Source organism: Poeciliopsis prolifica, unplaced genomic scaffold (genome assembly GCF_027474105.1).
Source record: "Poeciliopsis prolifica strain line A6 unplaced genomic scaffold, Auburn_PproV2 SCAFFOLD011, whole genome shotgun sequence".
Lineage (NCBI taxonomy): Eukaryota > Metazoa > Chordata > Actinopteri > Cyprinodontiformes > Poeciliidae > Poeciliopsis > Poeciliopsis prolifica.
Genome location: NW_026562386.1, coordinates 8,373,982 through 8,397,796, shown reverse-complemented (window position 1 = coordinate 8,397,796; position 23,815 = coordinate 8,373,982). Strand labels below are relative to the sequence as shown.

At 38.6% G+C, this 23,815-nt stretch overlaps 1 protein-coding gene across 4 annotated transcripts in view; it reads right to left on the bottom strand.

Moving 5' to 3' along the window:
- Positions 1-5,151: 5,151 nt before the first annotated feature.
- The window catches only part of LOC129364298 (tyrosine-protein kinase CSK), a 42,285-nt gene continuing 23,621 nt past the window's right edge, over positions 5,152-23,815 (bottom strand). For 3 of the 4 annotated variants that reach the window (XM_055036857.1, XM_055036856.1, XM_055036855.1), the window contains 11 exons: positions 21,655-21,771; positions 20,141-20,253; positions 15,055-15,274; positions 11,919-12,012; positions 11,362-11,427; positions 10,855-10,954; positions 10,609-10,699; positions 10,345-10,418; positions 9,578-9,773; positions 8,351-8,437; positions 5,152-6,476 (listed from right to left, as the gene is read on the bottom strand). In XM_055036857.1, coding sequence (XP_054892832.1) covers positions 6,294-6,476; positions 8,351-8,437; positions 9,578-9,773; positions 10,345-10,418; positions 10,609-10,699; positions 10,855-10,954; positions 11,362-11,427; positions 11,919-12,012; positions 15,055-15,274; positions 20,141-20,253; positions 21,655-21,771 — 1,341 coding nt within the window. In that variant the 3' untranslated portion in view covers positions 5,152-6,293. The remainder of the gene's footprint in view (positions 6,477-8,350; positions 8,438-9,577; positions 9,774-10,344; positions 10,419-10,608; positions 10,700-10,854; positions 10,955-11,361; positions 11,428-11,918; positions 12,013-15,054; positions 15,275-20,140; positions 20,254-21,654; positions 21,772-23,815) is intronic. The other variant, XM_055036858.1, reaches the window with a different exon arrangement.

Here is a 23,815-nt window from a genome sequence, read left to right as displayed (position 1 = left end):
GCTCTCACCTGCTGGATTAGCTGTTGGACCCAGTTCCTGTGTCTTATCTGTGTTCTGCACTGAGTCCATACACAATATGCTAGCCACAGCCTGAGCTTTGATTAGCAGCGGGACACCAAGAATAAGGGAGGACAATATTCAACCAAAAACACTGCTAATGTACAAACAGCATGGTGTAGAAGTGGCATTGCAGCCACTTCTACTGACCTGCCAACCACAAACTTTCAGCTTTGTACTCATTGTCCACAATCAGTACAAATTAGTATAAATACGATTAGTTATTTATTAACTAATAATCATAACTAATCATATTTATGATTAGTTCATAAATATGTAACACTTTGCTCTATATCACAAACAGCTGTACTCAAAGCCTTTTACATATGAAGTGTGGTTCTGCAGCATAGTCTCCTGCTTCATTTGACAGGGAGGGAAATTAAGGCAATGAAGCATTGAATTGAATGTGTTACACTGAATGATTCAACTTTTGGTGGCAGCATAATGCTGTAGTTTTTTTAGCAATCTAGACAACCCCTTAACATTTAAGATTTTTATTAAGAAAAAATGTAAAACTGCTTTGTGAATTATGACAAAAACACTAAAAATATCTGGAGATAATGATCCTAAGATACGTTGCAAGCCTTTGCGTTACCATGAGAAAGCAGGTTGTCTTTTACCTTCAGCTTATACAACACTGTTTATTTTTACGGTGCCACTTTGAGCTGTCCTTCAGCTGATGGACAGTGGCCAGATGACCCTCTCACAGGTCGGACATCATGCTGTCAACCTGGATTACTGTGCATGAATCATCGGATAGGAAGAGCAAACTGAGCAGAGGTGAAATGCAGCAACTCATAAGATTATTAACACCCTTTTAACTTTTCCACAAGTTGTCACCAATAAACAAAGTGTTTAATCTGGATTTTATGGGAAGACGTAAGACTGTGATGTGCTTTTGTAATCAGCCCCCTTTTAACTGCAATCAAGTGTCTTCAGAAGCTCAAGTAGTGTGGATATTTTGACAGGCACAGTTCGCTGCGACATGGTAATCAGTGGAGATAAGCTACAATCACCTCCAACCCCACCCGACCCTCTTCATGCTGTATCAGATGATTGATGAATAGATGGTAATAACTGGAAGCCTGATACTCCAAAGAAATACACCTTCAAGATGTAGCAGGGACACCCAGTGGAATGAGAGACATACTCCAAATGTCACCAGGCTCCTAGAAACAACCCCGCTACTCAAAAAGGGATCTTCGTCTTTTGAAGAAACTAAATCCTTTCCTGTACACAAACAGCAGCAGGAAGTGGGTTATTTTTAGACTGATCAGCGAAGTGGCGAGCCCACACACAGAAAGGCATGTGAAGCCATGCATCAATTTCTATAAAAGAACCGGAGGACGTTAGAGACAGCCTGTTGGCCTGATAGTGTCAATATTATTTCTGTCATCTGAACGATTGCTACGCGACACGGAAACAGGCTGAAAATTAAAAACTCCCACTCTCAGTGACAGTGCTACAGCTGTTTAAATACAACCCTTGGAGAGGGTAATTCCAGACTTCCTCCTCTGCAATCTGCAGCATCACAGACAAATGTCTCTGCTGGGAGAGGTCAACATTTTGGGAATCGTCTTCTTTTATTTTGACGATTTAATGACACAGAGACAGCTTGTGTGAAGTATTTCAGTGTTTCCCACATTTTGATATCTTCTAGATATTTTATTGGGATTTTTTCATTATACTGTAGGTCAACGCAAAATAGCATAATAATGTAGAGTGAAAGGAAGAAAGTTGTTCCTTATAAACAAGATGGATTTTATGTGAGCTGCATTTATATTCAGCTCATCTGAGTCACTGCCTTGAAAAACCTGGTTGATTGAATTACCTGGAAGTCTTTGGAATGATTATTTATTTATTTTTTGCACAAAAAACCCCCAAAACAAAGTAAAACCAGGTGAAATGCATCTCTAAAATGCAATTTCAAGTAACGCTACAGGTTTTCAGAAGGTGTTCAGCTGGACTTGCCTCTACATTCGGGGTTGTTGTCTTGCCTACTTTCACCCCTTGCTCTACCTTAAAGTATGATGTACAACTCTATCCGTCATCTCTGGTTAATTTCCAAATTTCTGTGAAATAAACTATATGCACTACTTTGTGTTTGTGTTGATCTGTCATAAAATCCACAAATATTTGTGGCTGCAATGCAAAGTAAAATTGAAGAGTTCAAGGCCTGAGAACACTTTAAAGGTACATCCTGTTCCGGAGAAACATATTTTTAAAGAAAAACAAAAAGTTTAGAGCTAAGGTTAATGCACAGAGAAGGGGTGTAGTGCCCCCAATAAAAAAAAAAATAATATATAAAATAAAAATTGCCATTAAAATACTCGTAATGACTAGAAATCCACATGAAACAGGCTGGCAACCTCAAGAAATCCTGCTTCATGTGACAGAGAAGCAAATGTAGACCTGAAGCCTGAGTCCACCTGTCCAGCTCACCCTCATTCTGTCACACATGTAGATTTGTCAGCTGCAGTTTGATGTGTCACAGTGTGTGAGAGGCTGGCGGGTGGGTGCGAATGCAACACCGGCGCACACGGACCTCGTCTGGCGTCTTCCTCGGACTGGTGTTGTTATAATCAGATTAATTAAGGAGCTAATTAGTTTCTATTGGGCTCGGTCTGACAGCCAATGGTCACACAGATCCGTATAATAACTTATCAAAAAGCTGATTAACACTTCAATCCTCCTGCATGCGCCTCCTAAGAACCAAAAGCTGAGTGCCTGTCATGATTAGTTAAGCCTGAAGGAAAGTCTTAAGCATCTAGATGTGGGAGAAAACTCAACTCATGTCAGACCGATGTGTCAGGTGGGATTCCCAGATTAAAACTCATAATTTCTTAAAAGAAATGAGTAAAATGAAGCCCAACAGAGTTGCTCTTTTAAGCTCCATTGTTGTCGACCTTTGGTAGGCCGAAAATGGCCCCTCGGCCACCTAATGAGCTGCATGTTTGCCAAGAAGCTCAGAAGGTGAGTGTCTCTGAGCTCCTGAGGTGGATGTGTTGGTGGACCTCTGCAACAGGCCCATCTCATGCGGCTGTGGCAGCATAACAAATCAGAGCTACCGTGATAGGTCCTGACAGCGGCGCAGCCTTAGCCACGAGCATAAAGCGCGTTTGTTATGTAACGGGCCTATTGTTGCCGCCCTGTCACTGCTGTTAAAATTCATTGGATTTATGCAAAATTAGGACCCACACAACATTGTTGTAGCAATGGAGGAGGAGCAGAGATCGGAAGAGCTTTAAAGTGGAAGCAAAAAGTGCAGAGAAACTAATGGATTATATGCTTTGCTTCAGCCTATTCCTTTTTTGGTAAATTGTGGATTATTTATTGTTATTTCTTTGTTGTTTCTGGTGATGTGGACAGTTTACCAAAATAAAATAACTGAATGAATGAATGCTCCTTAAGATGATGATGATCTCCAGAGAGCAGTGAAGGCCCCACTGTGTGAACCTTGACAACTTGGTCAAATGACACTTTTTCACACATTTAAGGCACTGTTGTCAACACTCCTCGCCTGTTTGCTGTGCTCTTGCAAACTACACTGAGACGTCGTTAATAGATGATGGGGCAAAACTCCCCGGTTGCTTTTGATCCAAGCTGAGACGAGAAGTCCAGATCTCTGAAGACCTCACCTGATTGAGGAACTTTTTCAAATTGAAACATTTTCACACTTCTGCAGATCTAGTTATACAGGATAGTGAGGGAAACTGAGACGGTCCTGATCGAAGACCACCAAACTGCTACATTATCCACTTTATATTACTCTACTTTTTACACATTTGATCCACATTGTGTTTGAGCCACATGCATTATTTTAGTATATGTGGACTAATCTGTTGAATTAACTTTCATTTTGCCGCTTCACAATTAAATTTCAGCACTAAATCAAATTTGAGTCTTTTTAAGACCAAAGCAATGAAAACCCAATTAAATCCTGAAAAATAATTTTAACTTATTTTTAACTCTCCTAATAGTTTAAGAACATTACACATGTAACTCAATTTAAAATTCTGTTCCTCAGCAACAACATGCAACTCCAGGTTTTTAATTTTTTTTATCTAAAGCTAAAAAACTCCATTTTATCAAGTAGATAGAAAATACAGTTGATAGAACTGTGTCCCAAAAAGAGGACAAAGGTAACCTTCAGTTTAGATAAATAAATTTAAAAAATCTTATTTAAATGCAAAATTATCTGCGACAAATAATGTAACGGAGCCCATCTTCAGCAGAAAACCATCATTGGATAGTAGTGCCACCATCATGGTGAGGGAATGTTTTTCTTTTCAGCTGGTCAGCGTTGATTTGAAAATTGAGCTAAACACTGGAAAATACCTGGAAGAAAAGTTGATAGAGCCTGTAAAGAATGTGAAACAGCAGCTATAGAAACCTTTGAGTGTAAACATAGAGCCACAGCTAAAATAAGAGAAAATATCAAAGCTTAATGTGTAAGCATGACTCAAAGTCCAGACCTAAATTCATTTCTGCATCTGTGCACAAACTTGAAAATTGTTCACAGAGAGCTTGAGCTGTTCTACAGACTCTCTAGTGCAAAGCTTGCTCTGGAGAATACTTCATACTTCAAAAGATTTACAACTGTAATAACGAAATGTGATTCTACAAAGCGTCTTTTCTTGGGAGCCTGAAAACAAATGCAGGTCACACTTGTTGAACTTGCATCAGGTGGTCATCTTGGAGATAATTTATAAATGTATGGCTTTTTAAAACCAATATGAATTCAATTTAATACCTGTATCATGACAGAAATGAACAAAAGATAGCTCTGTGTCTTACATCAAAGTAATTCCCTACTTTTTTTTTTTCACAGAATGCATGCAACATCGTTATAGGTTGGAACTAGAACTGAGACGGTGAAAAATCATCTCAGTCTCAAATGTCAATCATCTCACTCAGACACGCCCTCCCACCGCCTCTCTTGGCTCCACACAGTTTGCTGTAATTTTCCAAATTCATCAAGGCAATGCTTTCACAGGGCATTAGTTACATTAGGCTGTCAATGTACATTTTTAAAAACGAATTTAAGACATTTAAAGACTGTTTGCGGACGCCACGACAATGATGCATTTCCACACCGTTTAGATGGAATGATTTATTCATAGACATGATAGCATAATAAAACAATGAACATTGAAAGCATTGACAGCTGAACCCAAGGCCTCTCGCACACAGCATGCACCACCCCGACCCCAGAGTTCAGGGATGCCAAGCATCCAGAGCACCAAGTCACTTCCTGGCTTCTCAGAGTCCTCCTCCTCCGTCCTGTCCTGGTCAGTTTTCTCCTTGTTCTTCTCTTTTAAACCTTTAAATATAATTTTGATATAAAAACAAGCCCACGTATGATGAATCGACCATGTGTGTGAAGTGCCTCTCCTGCCCCAGTCTTCTCCCTTAATCACCCCATGCCCCCACTCGGGGCAGCAGGATGAAGATGACGAGGCCCCTCGCTAAACTCCACCTCTTCCTGTTCATGTGCTCTTATTAGGGGAGAAAAAAACTGAACAAAACAAAAGTGGAGTTGTCGGGAGACTGTAATAAAAAAACATCTACTGACCTCCCTGAATAAAAAGAAATAAAAAAAACGAATAAAAAATTGACACCTCAACAGTCCAATTAAGCAGTGGAGGGTTGTGGAGCTCTGTAGACTGGAGGCACTTTGGCACAGAGCGAAGCCCCCCCTCCACCTGACAACATAGCAGAGGGTCGGGGGTTAGAAGGATGGAATGACAGAGCCACGTGGATACTGGAATGATTAAAAAAAAAAAAATAATCAAAAGGTTGGGGGTGAAGAAGAGAGCACCTGACAAACGTGGAGGAAAAGGCCAGCCCCTCCTCCAGTTAATGCCACGTTTCAGGAGGAAGAGGAGGAGAAAAAAAAAAAGGAACGAAAAGGCATGATGCAAGTGGATGAGGATGAGGAAGAGCAGCTCGGACCAGGTTACAGAGCACGAGCGAACAGCGGCAGGTGAAGGAGGACGAAGAAAAGGTGTGAGGAAACTGCTTGGCAAAGCTATACAACACAAACAGGAAAACAGTCCTAGTGAAGAAGCAGGGTGGAGCCCGAGGTTGGGGGAGGGAACACGGTTTGGCAGTCCCTTGGTTTGGCAAGCAGGAGGAAGGTGCTGTGGTCCCTCTTCTTCTCCTCCTCCTCCCATGATCCGTCTGTACAGGGCTGCTCCTCATCTCCCTTCGATCCCCGACTCCACAGCTGCTTTTTACAGGTACAGCTCCTTGGCTCTGATATGCTGCAGTTTCTCCCTCAGCATGCGGAAGGAGGGCCGCATGGCAGGGTCCAGGGTCCAGCACTGCTTCATCAGGTCGTAGACCACAGGCGGGCAGCCGTCCGGGGCATCCATCTTGTACCCCTTCTCCACCCGGGGCACCACGTCTTTTAGTGGCTGAGAAACAGACATGCACAAACACACAGAGCAACTTTAGAGCCTCAATCAACTACTCTGCCATTTACAACCAAGATTAGAGTTTCTAAATCACATGGTTTGAGAAGTAGAGTCTCCTGCACAACCAACAAAAAGGCAGAGTAAGTTAACAACAAAACGCTCCTCTTTTCCAGCAGCCATTGTACAGCACATATAGCAGTGAAACCAGCACGACAAAATTGCTGGGGTTGCTTGGTAAGGGTGCAATGACTCATAAATTGGGAGGTTTTTGAAATGGCTTGCTTTGCAGACACCAAAAAACATTAACATATTGCCAAAAAACAGCTTGATGTTTTTTTTTTTTAACGTACTGTCACAGTTTTTATAAGCAGTAATGACCCAAATGAAATTACCAAAAATGCAAAATGTGAATTTTTCATACTAGAGCCCTTTTAAGATTGAAAGTGTAAACGGGTTTTATTACATGCACATGCCATTAAATCAAAAGTATCAGAAAGCTCATGTAGATTCATTGCATTGATACATTTTATTTCTTTAATTCTGTTCATTAACAACTTGAACCTAAAGTCCAGTTTCTCTGAACACTAAAATGTAACATAAAACCGATGAGCTGTGTGCATACTAATAGAAGGTTTAGTGGAAGGAAAAAGTGTGATAGAAAATTGTCCACAAGCAACAGAGATAACAACAAGCTTGAGAGAATTATAAAATGAAATTCATTTAGGAGTTGGGGGAGATTCATAAGTCATTGTGGTTGTTTAAAAGAGTCAACACACACAGACAGATTGGTGTGTCAGTGATGATTTGGGAACCAGGCCATCTGCTGGTTTTAGTGCATTGTGTTTTTTGTAAGTGCAAAGCAGAAACAGCTTGCTGAGAAGAAGTTGTAGAGCACGTCATGCTTCCTCCTGCTGACAAGCTTTATGGAGACAGGGATTTTCTATTCCAGAAGGACCTCTACAAACTGCTTCATCCAAGAATGACTTGGCTTTATCAATTTGGCATCACGTGAGTCATCTATGAACTTGTTTGAGAATATAAAGAGAATTGTCAAAAGGAAATAAAGGGACACAAGAGCCAATGTACAGACTACTATTAATGCAACCTGAGCCACTTTAATGCAAATTATCCCGTTATGCCTTCTGTGTTGCTGCAACAATTTATGCAAAAGGAGCAAAAAACAAGCAGTAAGTGACTGACAGACTGGAAGGACATGACATTTCTGCATTAAATATCAATTTTTATCGATTTGATGTAATCTGACTTTCTGAGAAACTAAATGATTGGTTTTCATCCTCTTTAAGGTATAATCAAAAAGAAAATAAAACAAATTGAGTTCAAATGTTTCAACTGAATGACTGAAATAACTTAAGTGATGATATTCAAATTTACAGAGATGCACCTATATTGTATGTTCCACAATATGAAAAGGAAGTTTGCTTCTGATTCAGTGTGATAAATGGATGTTTTGAGGAAACTTTTTTAGGAAATGAGAATAAATGCAAATAAGATTTCTCAAATATTGACTGATTTCATGCAGCATTTTAGCAATTTTATTTCCTTAATTCTTCCTATCTTGATTTAAAATTCATGACGTGACCTTTATCATTTTAAAAGATTTCAAAACTGAGGTTTATTATCTTTTAGAAAATGTAAACGCAAACATTTAATACTTTTCTAAAAATGGAACACAATTAAAACAAATTCCAAACCCTGAGGACTGTGTCAGAACCTGCTGTTTGTTTATCCAGCTGAAATGATTCTCCTATTGCACAAAAATAAAACCAGACTCAACACTGGTCCCAGCGCTAAAGTCTGCCATCTGCTGGTTTATCTGAAATTTGACTACCAGGATGACCAGCCAGGATACTTACAATTCTAGGGTAAGGCACACGGCCGAAGGAGTAAATCTCCCAAAGAAGGATTCCATAACTCCAGACGTCTGACTTGGTGGAAAACCTCTGTTGGGTAAAGACAAGCGAACCCATTAACACGTTTTCACATGAAGTCATTCAGAAAGTGACACATAAATACTGCTGACATAATTAGCAGTGATTTGACAGGGTGATACAGCGGCTGCCTGAGGAGGTGCCGTCATTTAAGCAGAATGCACAAGATCTGGATATGAGGATCCTAAATTTAGTGCAAACTCATATTTGTGAAGTTTGTTTGTAAAGTTGAGTTTTAAGCATCTGTGGGGATTATGTGCCCACTTTTCAAGGCAAAATAAATTATTTCCACATGATGCCTGCAAGACTAGAGATAAGCATTTGAGAAAACTTACAGAAACTCTGCAAATAATCTATAACATCATTATATGTATGGTTGCAAAGACATGTTCCAGCACTTGAATAAAATAACAGCTCGAAACAAACGTGAAAACAGAGTATTATCAATGCAGTAGATCAGAGCTGAAAGTTTCAACCACCAAGAATCTAATCAAGCTTCCTTCCGAAAGAATCTCAGGAAAAATGTTCTTATATGCTTGGATTATTAGAAGAAGTGACATGTTTTTGCATTCTGTTGCCATAATTTTTGGCAAAATTTTAGCGTCATTAATAACTCGTCGCACATATTATTTATTGGAAAACAGACACATAGCCATTTAAGCAAGTAGTCATTCTGGAGGGGTCACTATGAGGTCATGATTAGACAAAGTTTTACCAATTGGCATTAGAATTGAAACTTGTATGTATTAAAACTAGGATCTAATTTGAATGTATGTTCCTGAATTTGCCAAAAATGATTGCGAAGAATCGGGATTCCTATAATTATATAATTTTACCTTTCTAGATACATTTGTTGTGAACTGAAATTATGGAAATAAATTTAATTTAACTGAACTGATTCAGTTAAATCAGCTGAAAACTTGATTTTACAGCTATTTATATTATTTTAAGTAATGTAGATTACCTGAATCAGCTGAAGATAAAATGCCTCAAACAAATCAGGGATGTAAAATTGACTGGTTTCTACCTCGTATTACTGTTCTGAAAATGCTTTGAGATGATATTTCTTAACTGCACTAAAACCCAATGAAATGTTTTGATTAGTTTAAATTAAAGAAAGCCACAGCCTGCCGGTGCAGATCTGCTGCTCACCTTCTCTCTTAGTGCTTCTGGGGCGGTCCACTTGACGGGCAGCTTGGCAGTGTCCTGTATGGAGGAGGCCTCCTTGGTGAGACCAAAGTCGCTGACCTTGGCGATGTTGTCATCAGACACGAGCACGTTCCGAGCTGCAAGGTCTCTGTGGACGAAGTTGTTGGCCTCTAGGTACTCCATGGCTTCACACACATCACTGTGGGTAGAAAGAAAAGGACAACAATATCATAACTATAACTTTATTACATGACAGATATGAGCAAATGTGTGATCTGCTCTTGACAAGAGGAATAGTCAAATATAGAGACAGAATATTGTGTTTTAAGATCCCATATCTTCATCTGGTAGATATTTTCTTCCTTTTTTTGCTTGATTTCATGCAAATAAAATCCATTTCTGATAAGAGAAGCCAAGTATTCAATGTGTCACACTGAAAATAAGCCACTGAAAGCCACAGTGGATTAATACACAAATACCTTCAGAGTGGAACCTTCTCGCTCATTTTATGGTCTTTTTTTCACAGGTGCTAGAAGACAGCACTGTCTTAACAAGTGTTTAATTAAAAAAGGATTAAGTCAAAGCCTATATTTGCCAATGCAGCAGCCATTTTTCAGAGAAAACCATCTGAATAATCTGTATGTCTGTAAACAAACGGTTCTGGAGTGCTTTCAGCCAAACGGCTGACGCCGTTCCCATGAAACTCTGCAAAACTCCTGACAGCTAGACAAACATTTTCAGAATTAAATCTAACCAAGATAAAAACTCACAGCGAGAACTTTAGCAAGCAGTCCCCACCAAGAACAGTCCGTCCTCTGGAGCGCAGGTAGTCCACTAGGCTGCCCTGTGGGGTATTAACGTTAACATTAATATCCAGCTTTCAGTGCATTTAGTCTCTGGTGTAATCATGAAGATATAATCTTTACCTGCAAATGACTGATATTTAATAACTTAAAAAAGCCAAACTAGTTCTACAACTGGGTATATTTTTGATTTTATTAGAGAACACACCCACACACTCTGATCTAACTGACCTTGGCCATGTATTCTGTTACGATGTAGAGGCTGCCCCTCTCCTCCACAATAACACCGAGCAGCTGCACCAGGTTGTTGTGCCTAAGTTGCCTTTGAAAACAAACAGATGGAGAAAATGATGCTGTTGGTGTGCAAGAAAATGCATAAATCCATTTAGCTGCTCATGCTAAAGTAAAACCTCATTAAGAAACAGAAATAAAAAAAACTGTCTCAAATTACAGAAGAAAAAAAAAGTCTGATCTTACGTCATGACAGAGGCCTCGGCAATGAAAGCTTGTGCTGTGGCATCATTTTTGATACACTTGACAGCCACCTTGGTCCCTCTGTAGTCTCCCACCATCACATCTAGTCATGAAAGACATGTTTTCGTTTCAAAATGATGGAAAATCATTCCCATTTATTGCGATCATAGCTCTGATACAGGATTGGGGTTTTCCTGATCCACCTTTTCTTGAACTTTTTCTTCCAACAAACCAGAATTCCTTGAAACTTTAAAAGTAGGGATGCAAGTTATAGATTAATGAGTTAAATATGCAAACAAATAACTTAAAAATCCTACAATATGACTTTCTGAATTTTTGTTTTAGACTCACTCTGTTCACAGAATGAATTTAAGGAAGTAAAAAAGCAACTAAGGTCTAAGGAATTGCAGGGATAATAATAATGAAAAGTGAATCATCTGCAGAATGATTTCAATTCTGTATAAAATTTAACTATAATTATATTGAAAAAAAAAAAAAACAGTTACTCACCTCCAAACTCCCCCTTTCCAATTGTCTGAAGCAGCTTTAGTTCTTTTCTGTTCAAGGCCCAGCCACCTGCCAAGAGGTGCCAAAAAGGGCTTAATAACTGTAATGCAACATTAGCAACATTATCTTTTGTCCCGTAATAATCAGAGACCTACAATCAAACTAATCACAGATGTAATAAAATACGTTTCAGTTTGAGAGCTCTATTTGTGTCGACTTTTAGAATAAGTGCTGCGATAATCAGTCATGTTCAGAGGGATACATGAAGTTCAGCAAAGGCACATAGAGGAGGAGTCAGCTGGTACAGATTAACTTTGACTGCTGGTGAAGCCCATGAGTATCCACACACAAAAAAGATTAATCACCCTTGTGATTAATGCTATTAGTCTGGAGATGACAGCACAACCTTAGAGGGCATGTAGGGTTTGTATTTTACTCCAAGTGCATGCATGCAACAGTGCGCTTACAAGGTCAATACGACGGCAAGTAAACAAATGTCCCTGTGAGCCTCGGTGGCAGAAGCCTAGTGGAGTGGTGTAGTAAAAGTAGGGGAAACTTACTCCTGGAGAACTCGTCCTGCGCCGCCACCGTCCCTTCCATCAACTTGGGTTTAATCAGTCTGGTGCAAAGCCCGTCAGCATCTTTGGTGTAGTGCTGCACACACAATTTTGCACAATTAAGACATCATTTTTAGGTATACAATGTAAAACTACCCTGTTTTGTATTTTATGAAGGCTTAAAACTGCAGGCATTAAAACTTAAGACATTGGGTGGGGCTTAATGAATCATCACTTTGTTCATGTAAAGCCTTTTATCTGCAAACAGCTGCACACAAAAATTGTGATAAAAAGAAAACTGTTGCAACTACTAACAGCACAACTTCTTCTGAGCACTGTATATTTCACATCCAGATGTCACATCTGAAATTGAACCATAAATAGGTTTGACACAGGTGACCTAAAGCCATAGCAGTGACAAGAAAAGGCTACAATGATACACAGCATTCTGTCAGCACTCCAGCTAGACTGATGCTACACAGCAGAGGGGAAATTTAGTGCGAGAGGTCAGTGATTGACAACAAAACCGTGTCATTGGGTCTTGACATTAGGTTGTACTGAGGTTCATATATTGTTATGGCTAGCTGATACAGCCATCCATAACAATGGCTGATATTATTATAACAATAACCTAATAAAAATATTTTTAAGCTATTTTTTTTAGCTTAAAAATAAAATCTCTGATGTTTTAATACCAAATTCAATTTACAATTTTAGTCTACTTTCGCCTCTCACTTTTTTCTCCTTAAATAATTAGCACTGACAGAAAATATCTTGAAAAACTTTTTATTTCAATAATTCCTTCTCTGAATTGACCTAAATTAAAAGTTGAAACAAACAGATGCTGTAAAACATGCATGTCAAACATAAAAGTACTTGGGTGGGTTGGCGTAACTCTGGTAACCCGCCCCCCCAAACAATTGATGAAAAATATAGATTTTCCAAAAAAATAAATGTTCAAAAACAGAAAATTAGAGTAGTTGATAAAAATCAATGCATCACCCAGGCCCAGATATTAGACAAATAAAAAATGGAAGTTTGTTGGGTTCTGAGGGAGCTGAGAAAAGGTTGTTACTCCAATTAGGTGCAAATCATCATTACAACCACCAGAGGGAGAGCAAGGTGCAGGAAGAATATACTCTGAACTCACCAGTTCTCATGCCTGCCAATAGATCCTCAAATATTAAATAACATGTACATGGATGCGTATGCTATATCTTGGATTTTCCTATTGTTGCACTAACTCATGTATGTGTTTGGTACAGTGTTTATCAACTGAAATGCTCCAAATAGTCTGATTCTGCTTGTGTAACATGTTGCAATTGACAAAAAAATGATTTACATAATTGTCTTAGCTAAATCAAGATCTTCCCATATATAATTAACACTGAAGGCTGTGATTATGAAGTAAAAATACTCAATGAGTGCATAAAAGACAATACTTCATCATGCAATTATATTGCTGCTACCACACGCAGCCTTCTTTGCTTTTATGACATGCATAACATTACTGCGGATGCAATAATTGACAACAAGCTGTCAGCAAACAGTATGTTTAGGGATAAATAGAAGGAAGAAGCCATATGAAACATGCTGTGACCAATAACAGCAGAGTGCAGGAACAGACAGCTAAACGGAAAAACACCAAAGAATGTGAAGAATTCTATCTAAGGCTATTTACAGGGGAATGCAGACAGTCTACCAAATAAAGATATGGAGAGACTGACACAAGGGAAAATGAAGGAGAGCGGGGAATATGAGCCAGCAGGGGGAAGAGTGAGATGGATAACAAAGAGAGGAGGACAAAAAGCAATATGCCAGGTATCCACGAGGGAACTCGAAGAGGGAAAGACTGACAGAGGGAGGTGGAGAAAGGAAGTGGGGGCAGAATTGAGTGTGGAGGGTGTGAACAGGATAGACAGAGATTGTGGGTGGGTGATAATAGGAATGCACCAGAAATGGGGATGATCTCACTGCCAGCTGGCAAATTCCCATCGTCCACTTCCAGTGCCCCACGGGGTAAAAAGATGAGGCCCAATTAGAAGTGTGATAGCCGCCAATCTAGCCTCTCTTCCCCTCTTTATCTGAGAGGATGAAAGACCTCTCTTTCTCTGCCTGCCACCACGCCTCCTGTCTTCCCCTCTCCTCTCTGTCCTTCCTCTGAACCTGCCTTCAGATAGCGGGCAGGAAGGGAGCCAAATCAGAGTGAATGCTTGAGTCTTGATGTTAAGGGAAAGGTGGATAGTGAGTGTCAATCCTTCTTGTTTTGAGTTATGTAACCATGTTTCAGCAAGAATGAGTACCCAAACTTTAATATGATGGCAAAGTTTGTACTGTGGATTGTGGACAAAACAATATTTTTTCAATTGCAGTATTAGTGACAGTATATTTCTTTGGTATTTCACCAGGAACCTAATAATCCTCCTGGAACAGATTAGGATGGGTACATGTGCTATACAAAACGTGTTTATTCCATTTTGTTTTCAAAATCACTGTTAAATGAGATTTTAGTCAATTCTGTTGTGCCAATATTGAGCTCATTTCATAATGAGGTGTTTTAGACCCTGCTGTCACTTTAAATAAATATAAATAAGCCACACCCATTTACACTCACACGAGAAAATGGACGCAAACAATTCCGCAATTCTACAACTATACATCTTTGAAAAGCAGAAGCAGAACCTCCTACACAGGTAACAAGCATGCAGCAAGTGGTTTCTGTATGGCAAGTCAACAACAAAACACTCAGCTGGGTTTGACAGGTGACGGCATATCGCCATCAAATGAGACTTAATCAGGAGGCCTTTTGAAATAATTCATTTTGCAGATACCAGAAAAATAACTGGGTGTTTTCATTAAGTGCTTGGGCTGTTTTTAGAAACAATAGAAAATCAAACATGTATGCAAAAACATGCAAAATGAGATTTGCATAATAGGTATTTTGTAAGAAATCTAACAGGTTTGTTCTTACACAACATGAGCTACATTTATATATAAAGTATATATATATATTTTTCACACATTTTATTCAAAAAGCACTTCTTTATAATGATGATAACTGAGGAATACAGTAGACTACCTATCTAATAAAATTTAAAAGGAACAACCAAACAAAAAACCATCTAAGTTCAACCCTCACCTCAACCAACTGCATGAGATTCTCAAAGTACTCCTCCTCGTCAATGGTCAGTTTGCCGTTGTGGTAGATGATGCGGTAGTGCTCCACCTTGCCGTCGCAGCTGACGCACAAGGTGTAATCGCCGGGGTAGTTGGTGCTCTCCCTCACCAGGAAAAGACCCGTCTCAGGGGGGTAGAGGAGACGCTCCGCCTGCTCACGAGTGATTTTCCCATGAAACCATCTAAAGCGATGGAGAAAAGAGAAAAGTTAGTAAAGCACAGAAAGGGAATGTGAGAGTTTGAAATAACTGACTTTATAATGTAGGTCAAACTCCAAAACGTTGTTCATATTTTGTCATGTTACAACCACAGAGATTAGTCCATCACCTGATAATTTTATCTGAAATTATTGGAAAGTCAAATAAAATCTAGTGCAACAAAATTCCTCTAGAAGTCAGCAGAAGACTCAATAAACTTTTGTATTTTAAAAAGACAACTAATCGTTCTGGGACTAAGAGGAATGATAGAAAGCATTAGTGAACAAACAGCATCATGAAGACCAAGGAAGACATCAGAAGGGTCAGACATAAAAACTGGAAGAAAGACAAAAACAAAAGGCCTTTGAATTGAGCTTCTTATAAGTGAACAAAAGTAGACATAAAGCCAGAGCAACAATCAAAGCATATGCATGTGGGAAAATGGCCCCGTCAAAGTCCAAACCTAAAGCATGGGTTAGGTTGATTTAAATCAACCTAAACTATGATTAAATTAAGAATCCACAGCAACACCTGGCTAATTCTCAGATGTATCCAATCTGACATGAGGTTGAACTAGCCTACAAAAAATGGGTTAACATTTCAGCCTCTGGATACAAAAATATAATAGCCCAGTGCTTACCCCAGCACTGGGCTATCAGTATGTTATAGTGCTGGGGTAAGTATAGTGCTTACCCCAGACGACTTTCCCACATCAGCCTGATAGCACTGAGTAGGATACAAATGTGCGTTACTTTATTTGGTTAGAAATAAAAATGCTACAAGACAAAGCATTTTTTTTCTTTTTTTGTTTGATAATTATCAGCAACCACTTAATAGAGCAGTGTCTTGCATAAGGTAGTGCTTGCAGGAGGATGCAATTACAACACAAATCATTATCCCACTGGATCAAGCAGGTCTTTTTTTGTCAAATGCCTGCTGAGCCAAGAAGATGCTTCCTCAGAGTAAATAAGAGCTAAAAAAAGAAGTTCTATAAACTACATTTGGCCACAGTTTCTGTACTGAGAAAAAAAGAAAGAAGAGAAACTATGTCAATGTCACTAAACGTGTGATGTTTCAACCGCACATAGTGATTTACTATGTTTTCTGAAAGAAGAAGCGAAAAACAGGAGGGGAGCAGTAGAGGGAAGCCAGCAGCAGTGCTTTCACTCAGACCAGAGACAGAGGCTGTCTCGTCTTAGAGATTCAGTGAGAATGTACCTGGTTCCAAACAACAGGAAACGCACACACACACAGAAATAAAGTCTGGGGGCAGAAGAGGAAACTGACATGCAGGCACACCAATAACAGGAAAATACAAAAAGACTTAGTTGGGGCAGTGAGTCAGACAAGCCAAGAGACCCACTCCTGAGTGAGTTAGGAGGAACAGAGAAATGACCTGAACTTTTACTAAATGGAGGAGGGAAAAAAACAAATCGAGTCCTCTGCTAAGATACAAAGGTGTTAGTTTCTTTTTACATAAATGTCTATTTAAAATCAAATGCCTTATTTTAGAATAAAGTTCAATAATGCTCTTGCTTGCCTCTGACAACACAGAACACTGCACAGTTGTTCATCGACTTCTGCCACTCATGGAAGAACTATTCCATGAAACAGGTTCTTCCCGTCAGCGTTTGCTGGTCAATGGGTGGTAATTAACTACTCTAATTGATTTATCCTGTTTTTCTGGTGCTTGCCTCCATTGCACCTTCCTCCTCCTCAGTTCTTGGGCTCATGAGACGTCGGAGGTCTTCGTGGTAAAGCAGCTTAATGCGGGTTGAGTTGATTAGATCAGCGATTGCAGCGTCTCCGATGGACAGAAGCTCTTTAACTCCCACTAATCTGAGAGTGGATGACAAGCTGTGTGAACGGCCACGGATGCGCTCAGTGGAAACACAGTGCTGTTTTGTTCCGAGAAACCCACTGCAGTTTTCAGACGTGACATGGTGAAACATGCTTGATCCAACATGGAAGGAGGAAACAGGACACCAGTGTTCAATGTCCTTGTTGTTATCATAGGATGGTGCCACAATGAGGAGCATAATTCGCCCACAAGAGGGCAGCAGAGTGAACAGAAGCAGTAAGAGCCCCCAAGATGGCATCTTCCACTGAGTATCAACAGAGTGTGAGAATGGGGACAGAAGACCACAGCTGAACCCTTATGTAACCCAGAATAGAGGGAGAGGCCATTACTGAGACATCTGTTAGTGATTCATGACAACATTTAAAATGTCCCTCTGCGTCACTAACAGCAGTATCAGAGGACGGCTTGTGCATAAAGAGAGCACTAAAATGTGGTGATAGCAAAATCTTGGCAGGTGAAACCACTAAAACATGACCTGGCAATACAAATGTACAAATAATTTTAATTGGTACAATATCACACCACAAATGGTTTCTAAGGTTTACAGTTATGAATTTCAATAAAGTCCAAGTCAGATATTCATATTAAAAAGTTAAACTCGTAATGTACATTCATTACAGAAAGCTACGTTTCTCATGCTCATGTCTCTTAATTGTTATCATTTTTTGCTTACAGCTAATAAGAGGCTTCCCCAATACTTGGAAAATACAGGAATTATTATATGACTTACAATGTATAAGCAAATCAATTTAATGGAATTAATGCTTCTCACTTTTGCAGTCATTAAAGACAGATCTGGACAGTTTCTATTAAGCACTTGAGGGAAAACAAATATTTCCATGTCAACAACATCGATTTATCTAAGTAGAGGCTTCTTTTGCTGTTAAGGCACACAGAAACAAACTTTAATGACTTTACCAGAAAATCACAATTCCCAAAACATGTTCTGCTGCATTCAAAACATCACCAAATACATCTCTGTCCAAGATAGTCTGAATGCATGGTAATATAATTAATAACTATTATATTTAAAAATTATTACTGCAAGCTCAGTAGCACTTAGTGAAATGAACACTGAGTGACACTGAAGTAACAATAAAGACATAGTATTGTGCAGTCTTGAATGATAAAACAGAAATGTGATGTTATGCTATATTATAACCTAAAGCCATTAGACTGTTGACTGCTCACTGAGACTGCATAATGTATTACTACAGAAGCTGTCCTTTAACAGTTGCCAATTTAAGCATATTAATGAAATGCAGAGTGGGAAAAAAATGTGGGATAGAAAACGGTGCATAAGCAACAGGAATAACCCTGACATTGACAGAACTGTGAAGCAAATCTGATTCAAGAATTTGCCTCTTTGAAACATCATGTTAATGCAACAATCCATGCAAATATTGAGTTCATATAAGCTACGGTGCAAAGATGTACTTCTCAGAGACTGACATTTCTGAATTAAAATATTTCTTTATTGGTTTAATGCCAGGGTCTGCATTTACAAATGGAAGAGCTGCAAAATGTGGCATAAACTTTTGTGAAAAGACATTAAATATCTACTATAGGAAATTTGTGGTTTTGAAGTTTTAAAATAAAGAAAATCAAAAAACATTTATCAAAAGAACATTGATTAATTTTCTTATATAGGATGTTGATGCTTAAGGAAAATTATGCAAATCCCCCCTGCCACCTCCCCCCAAAAAACTTCTAGTTTCCAAAGTAAGAATGAGAAAAAATATAAACATTACGAATAGTTGTGCCATTCTGTTATGAAAATACAATGCAGGATTTATTCCATGGAAGAAACTTAAATAAAAGATCTGCTATATGTATTTTTTTATTTGGTTCTCCAATTTTTTAGCCTAATTATTAAGAGCCATTCTGGAAGGTTCAAAGAGCCACTTGTGGTTTCGGAGCCATAGGTTGAAGACCCCTGTTCTAATGTAATGTTCAAATTCAGAACAGAATAAATGCTACTAAAATATAACTATCATGAATCTGCATTTCACTTTTTGAATTTAATTCCTGAATTTTTTATTTATTTATTTTTTGTTGATGTTCTATATATAAACCTTGCACACAAACACTCCAGCATGCCAGAGCTGGATGAGCATTCACACCAGTGTGGACAGACGATACCAGGAGTGGCAAGGAGAGAGAGGTTAGAGCTCTCAGCAGCAGCTCATGAAGAAACAAAGAGGGTCAAAAGTCAGTTCAAATGCTTCCTGCCAACATGATGTGAAAGTCAGCCACTGTAAGTTAAAGAGGTAATGCTGATGAGCACCAGCACCATGATCTGATTTCACTAATACAGATGTACTTGGTGTAGATTATACTTTTCTTTGAAATGAACAAAAGATCAACCAAAATGGCAACTAACTGCTAATTACCCATTTCATTTTCTAAGGTAATGGAAAAATGTCTAAATTTTATCCAATTAGAAATTGAGTATAACAATAGCTCACTATAACTTCTTCTAACTTCAACTTATACTAACATAAGCAACATTTTTGCAGCACTTGTCTCCTTTCGCTTCACGAATGAAAAGCTCATTTTAAAGTCAGAACATGCAGGTATTTTCTGTTCCTGCAGAAAGAGAGACATGGCTTTCTTGTGTCATTTGATTTGCATGCAGCTTTCATCATGTCCTCTTACTTGCTACAATTTCAAAAAGAGCCACTCTGTCACTCTGAAGCGGTTCACAGATGCTTCTGGCCTCAGACAGTGACACAGATGAAATGAGACACCATAAAGGCGGGATTTCCGTGGATTGATGTCGGAACTGTGTTTTTCCCTCGCTGCGGGGTGCCAAACAACTTATTCACACGGTTGAGCAGCAGACACATATGTGGCACAAATATGCAAGATGCACAACCATAGTCACATTCCTGCAGTATTTCTCCTGCAGTGTTTTTAAAAGTGTTGCATAAGAATGCTCAGCTGCTTTTACAACGCATGACATGCTCCATTAGCACTCTGGTACTTACGGCATAAGACTGAGCTTCCCTCCTGATTTCACCCCTTCCCTTTTCTGGACGTAGTTGGCCGGAATGGTCCCCTCTCTACCCACTGTGTTTCTTGCTTTGTACCAGTTTGGATCCTAAAAGAGTCAAACACCAAAAGAGTTAACTTCTATCTCTGTTGAAGCTGAAGGCCCACTCATTTGAACAGTAGATTTAAACCACCAGCAGACTAAGAATCCACAAAACATGGCAACAATATGATCTTGCCAAGTTGCTTTTTTGTTGGTTTGCATGAATGTTAAACTCCCTCAATAAAATAAGGAGTAATTGAGGTAGATCTTAATTACAACCTGAAAAAGCAGTCCGACTTTCCTACCTGATACTCCCACTCTACACAAATGGACAAAATGTGTTAATGAAATCTATCAGATGGTAAGATTAACATTCTTAATCCATTTAGAGATGAACAAGTGTACAGCACTATGGTCAAAATGGAAATCCTATGTTAATAAAACAACATGCAAAGATTTTGGCTTGGTTAATAAAAAATATGTAGTAAGAATTGGTTTATTTTGCAGAAAGTGTCTATTGGCCATCTAATTTCCTTTTGGTTATGTATATTCAAGTAGTGTCCTTTCAGAATAATACCCTTTTGTTCTCTCTCTTTGTTCTTGTTCTGTTGGTTGTGCTTTCTTTGTTTTACATGCAAATGTGAAAGAATTTGATCACAGTTGACTTAAAGCTTTTATAATCTCAATGTTTCAAAAATAAAAATACTCCACCACCCACCCCCAAAAAGAAAAAAAATAATTTTAAATATTGATTATTGATTGTATCTCATCTCCTCTTTCTGCTCATATCACATATAGTAAAGATAACTCCCTTGAAAGGAAGTATTCATTTTTTCCAGATAGATCTCTTTTCATGGAATTATGAGACTGGTTTATACAATTAAATGTCATCTAAATCCACTAAAACGAAGTTGGACGATAAATCAACACCTAAAATTGTTGTGCTCCTCAAACCATTTCTGGTTCCCCTTACAACATTATCCTGTTGAAACAAGTAGGTGTTAAAACAAAATCCACATGGATGGCAGGACACAATGTGACCCTGCAAAAATAATTACATTCCATCTGCTGGCTGCCCTTCTTCTCCTAGTTGGTACTATTCTTCAGGTAAGCAATCCACATGCATTTGATCATCTATATGATGTACAGAAAACATGATTCATAAAATCAGGCAAACGGCTTCTATTGCTTGGTCCAGTTCTGATGCTCTCATGTCCCCCGTTTGCTCCTATGGACATAAGACATCGTCGCAAACTGCAATTCACTGTGTGCATGAACTTCCTTTGCAATTTTAGAAGTAGTAGCTTATTCTGTTGAAATGGATCAGCCCTCACTCCTTATGTGCATTCAAGAGCCTCAACCCCTACATAAAAAGTGAATACCACCCTCATTCACACATCAATTCTTGTCATTCCATTTAAATTAAGAATGCAATTTGTGAAATGAGTCTCAGACATTAATTCTCACCCTGGTGACGCCAATGATGGTCAGTACATCTCCTTTACAGAAAGGCAGGTCCTGTTCAGTGCCAGGTTTGAAGTTATACTTGGCAACGCACTCTGTGCCAGACGACCATGGCACCTGCTACAAAGAAGACACAGAAAAAGCACCTTTAAATTGTAGGAAGGCTGTCACAATTTCACAATTATTTGAGTATTTACATTGTTAAAATTCCTCGAGGCAAATTATGTGACTCAAGGCTTTGTTAAAATTTTGTTTCACTATTTAGCGTGGGTGATTATTTGTGTTCCGCAACAAGCTTATTTGTTTGAAGAACACTAAGTGCTAGGAGCATAATGTCCAATTTTCAAGTTCGGTCCAGGGAATACGGGGGATTTTTTAAATAGTTTTTTGGGGCACCAATGGAGATCCTTAAAATGACTTGTGCGTTGCATGGAATACGACACCCCGTCTCCTCTTGGAGTAGCTTCCTAGCGGCTGGTTTGAAGCAAATGGCGGTGATGAGCACGGTGGGTGTATGCATATACGTGGAGATATAGACGGAAACTCTGTAGTTGATGCTTACATAAAAATGGCTGGCAGAGTGCACTGTGGCGGTACAAGTGTGTGTGTGTGTGTGTGTGTGAAGGAGGTCGTTGTCAGGCAAATATATATATGACAAATATAATAATCAATATCCCAGTTGTTTTTAATGAAAGGCATCTCTAAGGAAGAGGGGTTTCAGGACCTTTGAGGTTTTCTAGGAGTCCCAGATTAGTGCTGTGAAAATTGAATGCTGCTTCTTATTCTGGGGATGCAGAGCAGACCAGAACCAGAAGACTTTAGTGTTCTCGAATGTTGACTGCGGTGATGTGCTCCATTTTCCTAGTTTTAGTGAGACTGCAAACAGCAATTGACTGATTTTTTAGGCAAACCCATGAAGACAGCAGTTTCATGGGTTTGCCGATGACCCTCAATAAATGTCTTACTGAGGGTCACTCTTTGCATCCTCTTTCAATTTTTTGTCATGTAGTAGAAATGAAAGCTCAATTTCTAATAAGACAGTAATTCAGAATTTGGAATTCTTAATTACAAACTGAATAAATGCATAGAAGGCTTTAAATAATCTATGTAAAGCTGTAATGCTGATGTAATAGTTTTGAATAATCCATAAATGTAGACTACCCATCATGATTAAAGCACTGTCATCATTAAAACTGCTGACCTGATGTTTTCTGGCAGGTCTAAGTGAAACTATTCTTAAATAATAATGTGAATGGGACTAAATAAAGTACAAAGCAGTTGTTGTGAGTCAGTGGCTTTCTTCCCCAAAAAAGTGAAGTTTATCAGTGACAATAACATGCTATCTACTGGTGAGAAATATTATCCGGCAGCAGTAATATGCTCCTATGCTCTCCTTGGCTCTAGTTGGCTTGAGCTGGGAAAATGGAAGAAGCACTGTTAAGTTAAGCTCTTAACATGGCAATCTGCTCAGTGAATGATTAATAGAAACAGGTCAGCTAAAGATGGCGCCTTGATGGTCACAGTCGGGGTGTTTTTTGATCTAAATGATTAAATGAAGATGAAAGAGTTCAATCTCTGAAATGTAAACATATTTCACTGCAACATCAATTCAGAAATAAATGCAGCAGTATTATGTTAAATAATGTAGCATAATAAAAGCTAATCAAATTAGGAATGCACAAATATGGACATTTGCACCTGTAAAGATATTTGATATCATTTTAGCTTCCTCATATTAAAGAGTTATTAATATGGCCTTGTTTCAATTAATGCAATATCAGTCATTTTTATGCTAAAAATGACTGATATTGGTCAATGCTGATGTTAATGCATTGTTGGTATGTTATTTTTCTGCTAAAATTTATTTGATAGAACACAATTAAGCTCCTTTTATTATAAATTTTGCAGGAAAAAGATTGACAATCATCAAACATTAGTATTTGGTACAGATGTGGATAACAGCAGCATAGAAAAGCTTTACAGTGTTAATACAGTCTGATTAATGATGAGGTGTAGCTAAACTTATGTCATGAATTATTTACATTTTTTTTATTTTAATTTAAAAATGAGCCTAGTTCAGTCACTTGTAAAGAAAAAAAAATCTGCCAGTAATTTTGGCAGACGTCTAGTAAGTACATTCTTAAAAGAGGGTGAGAAACATATT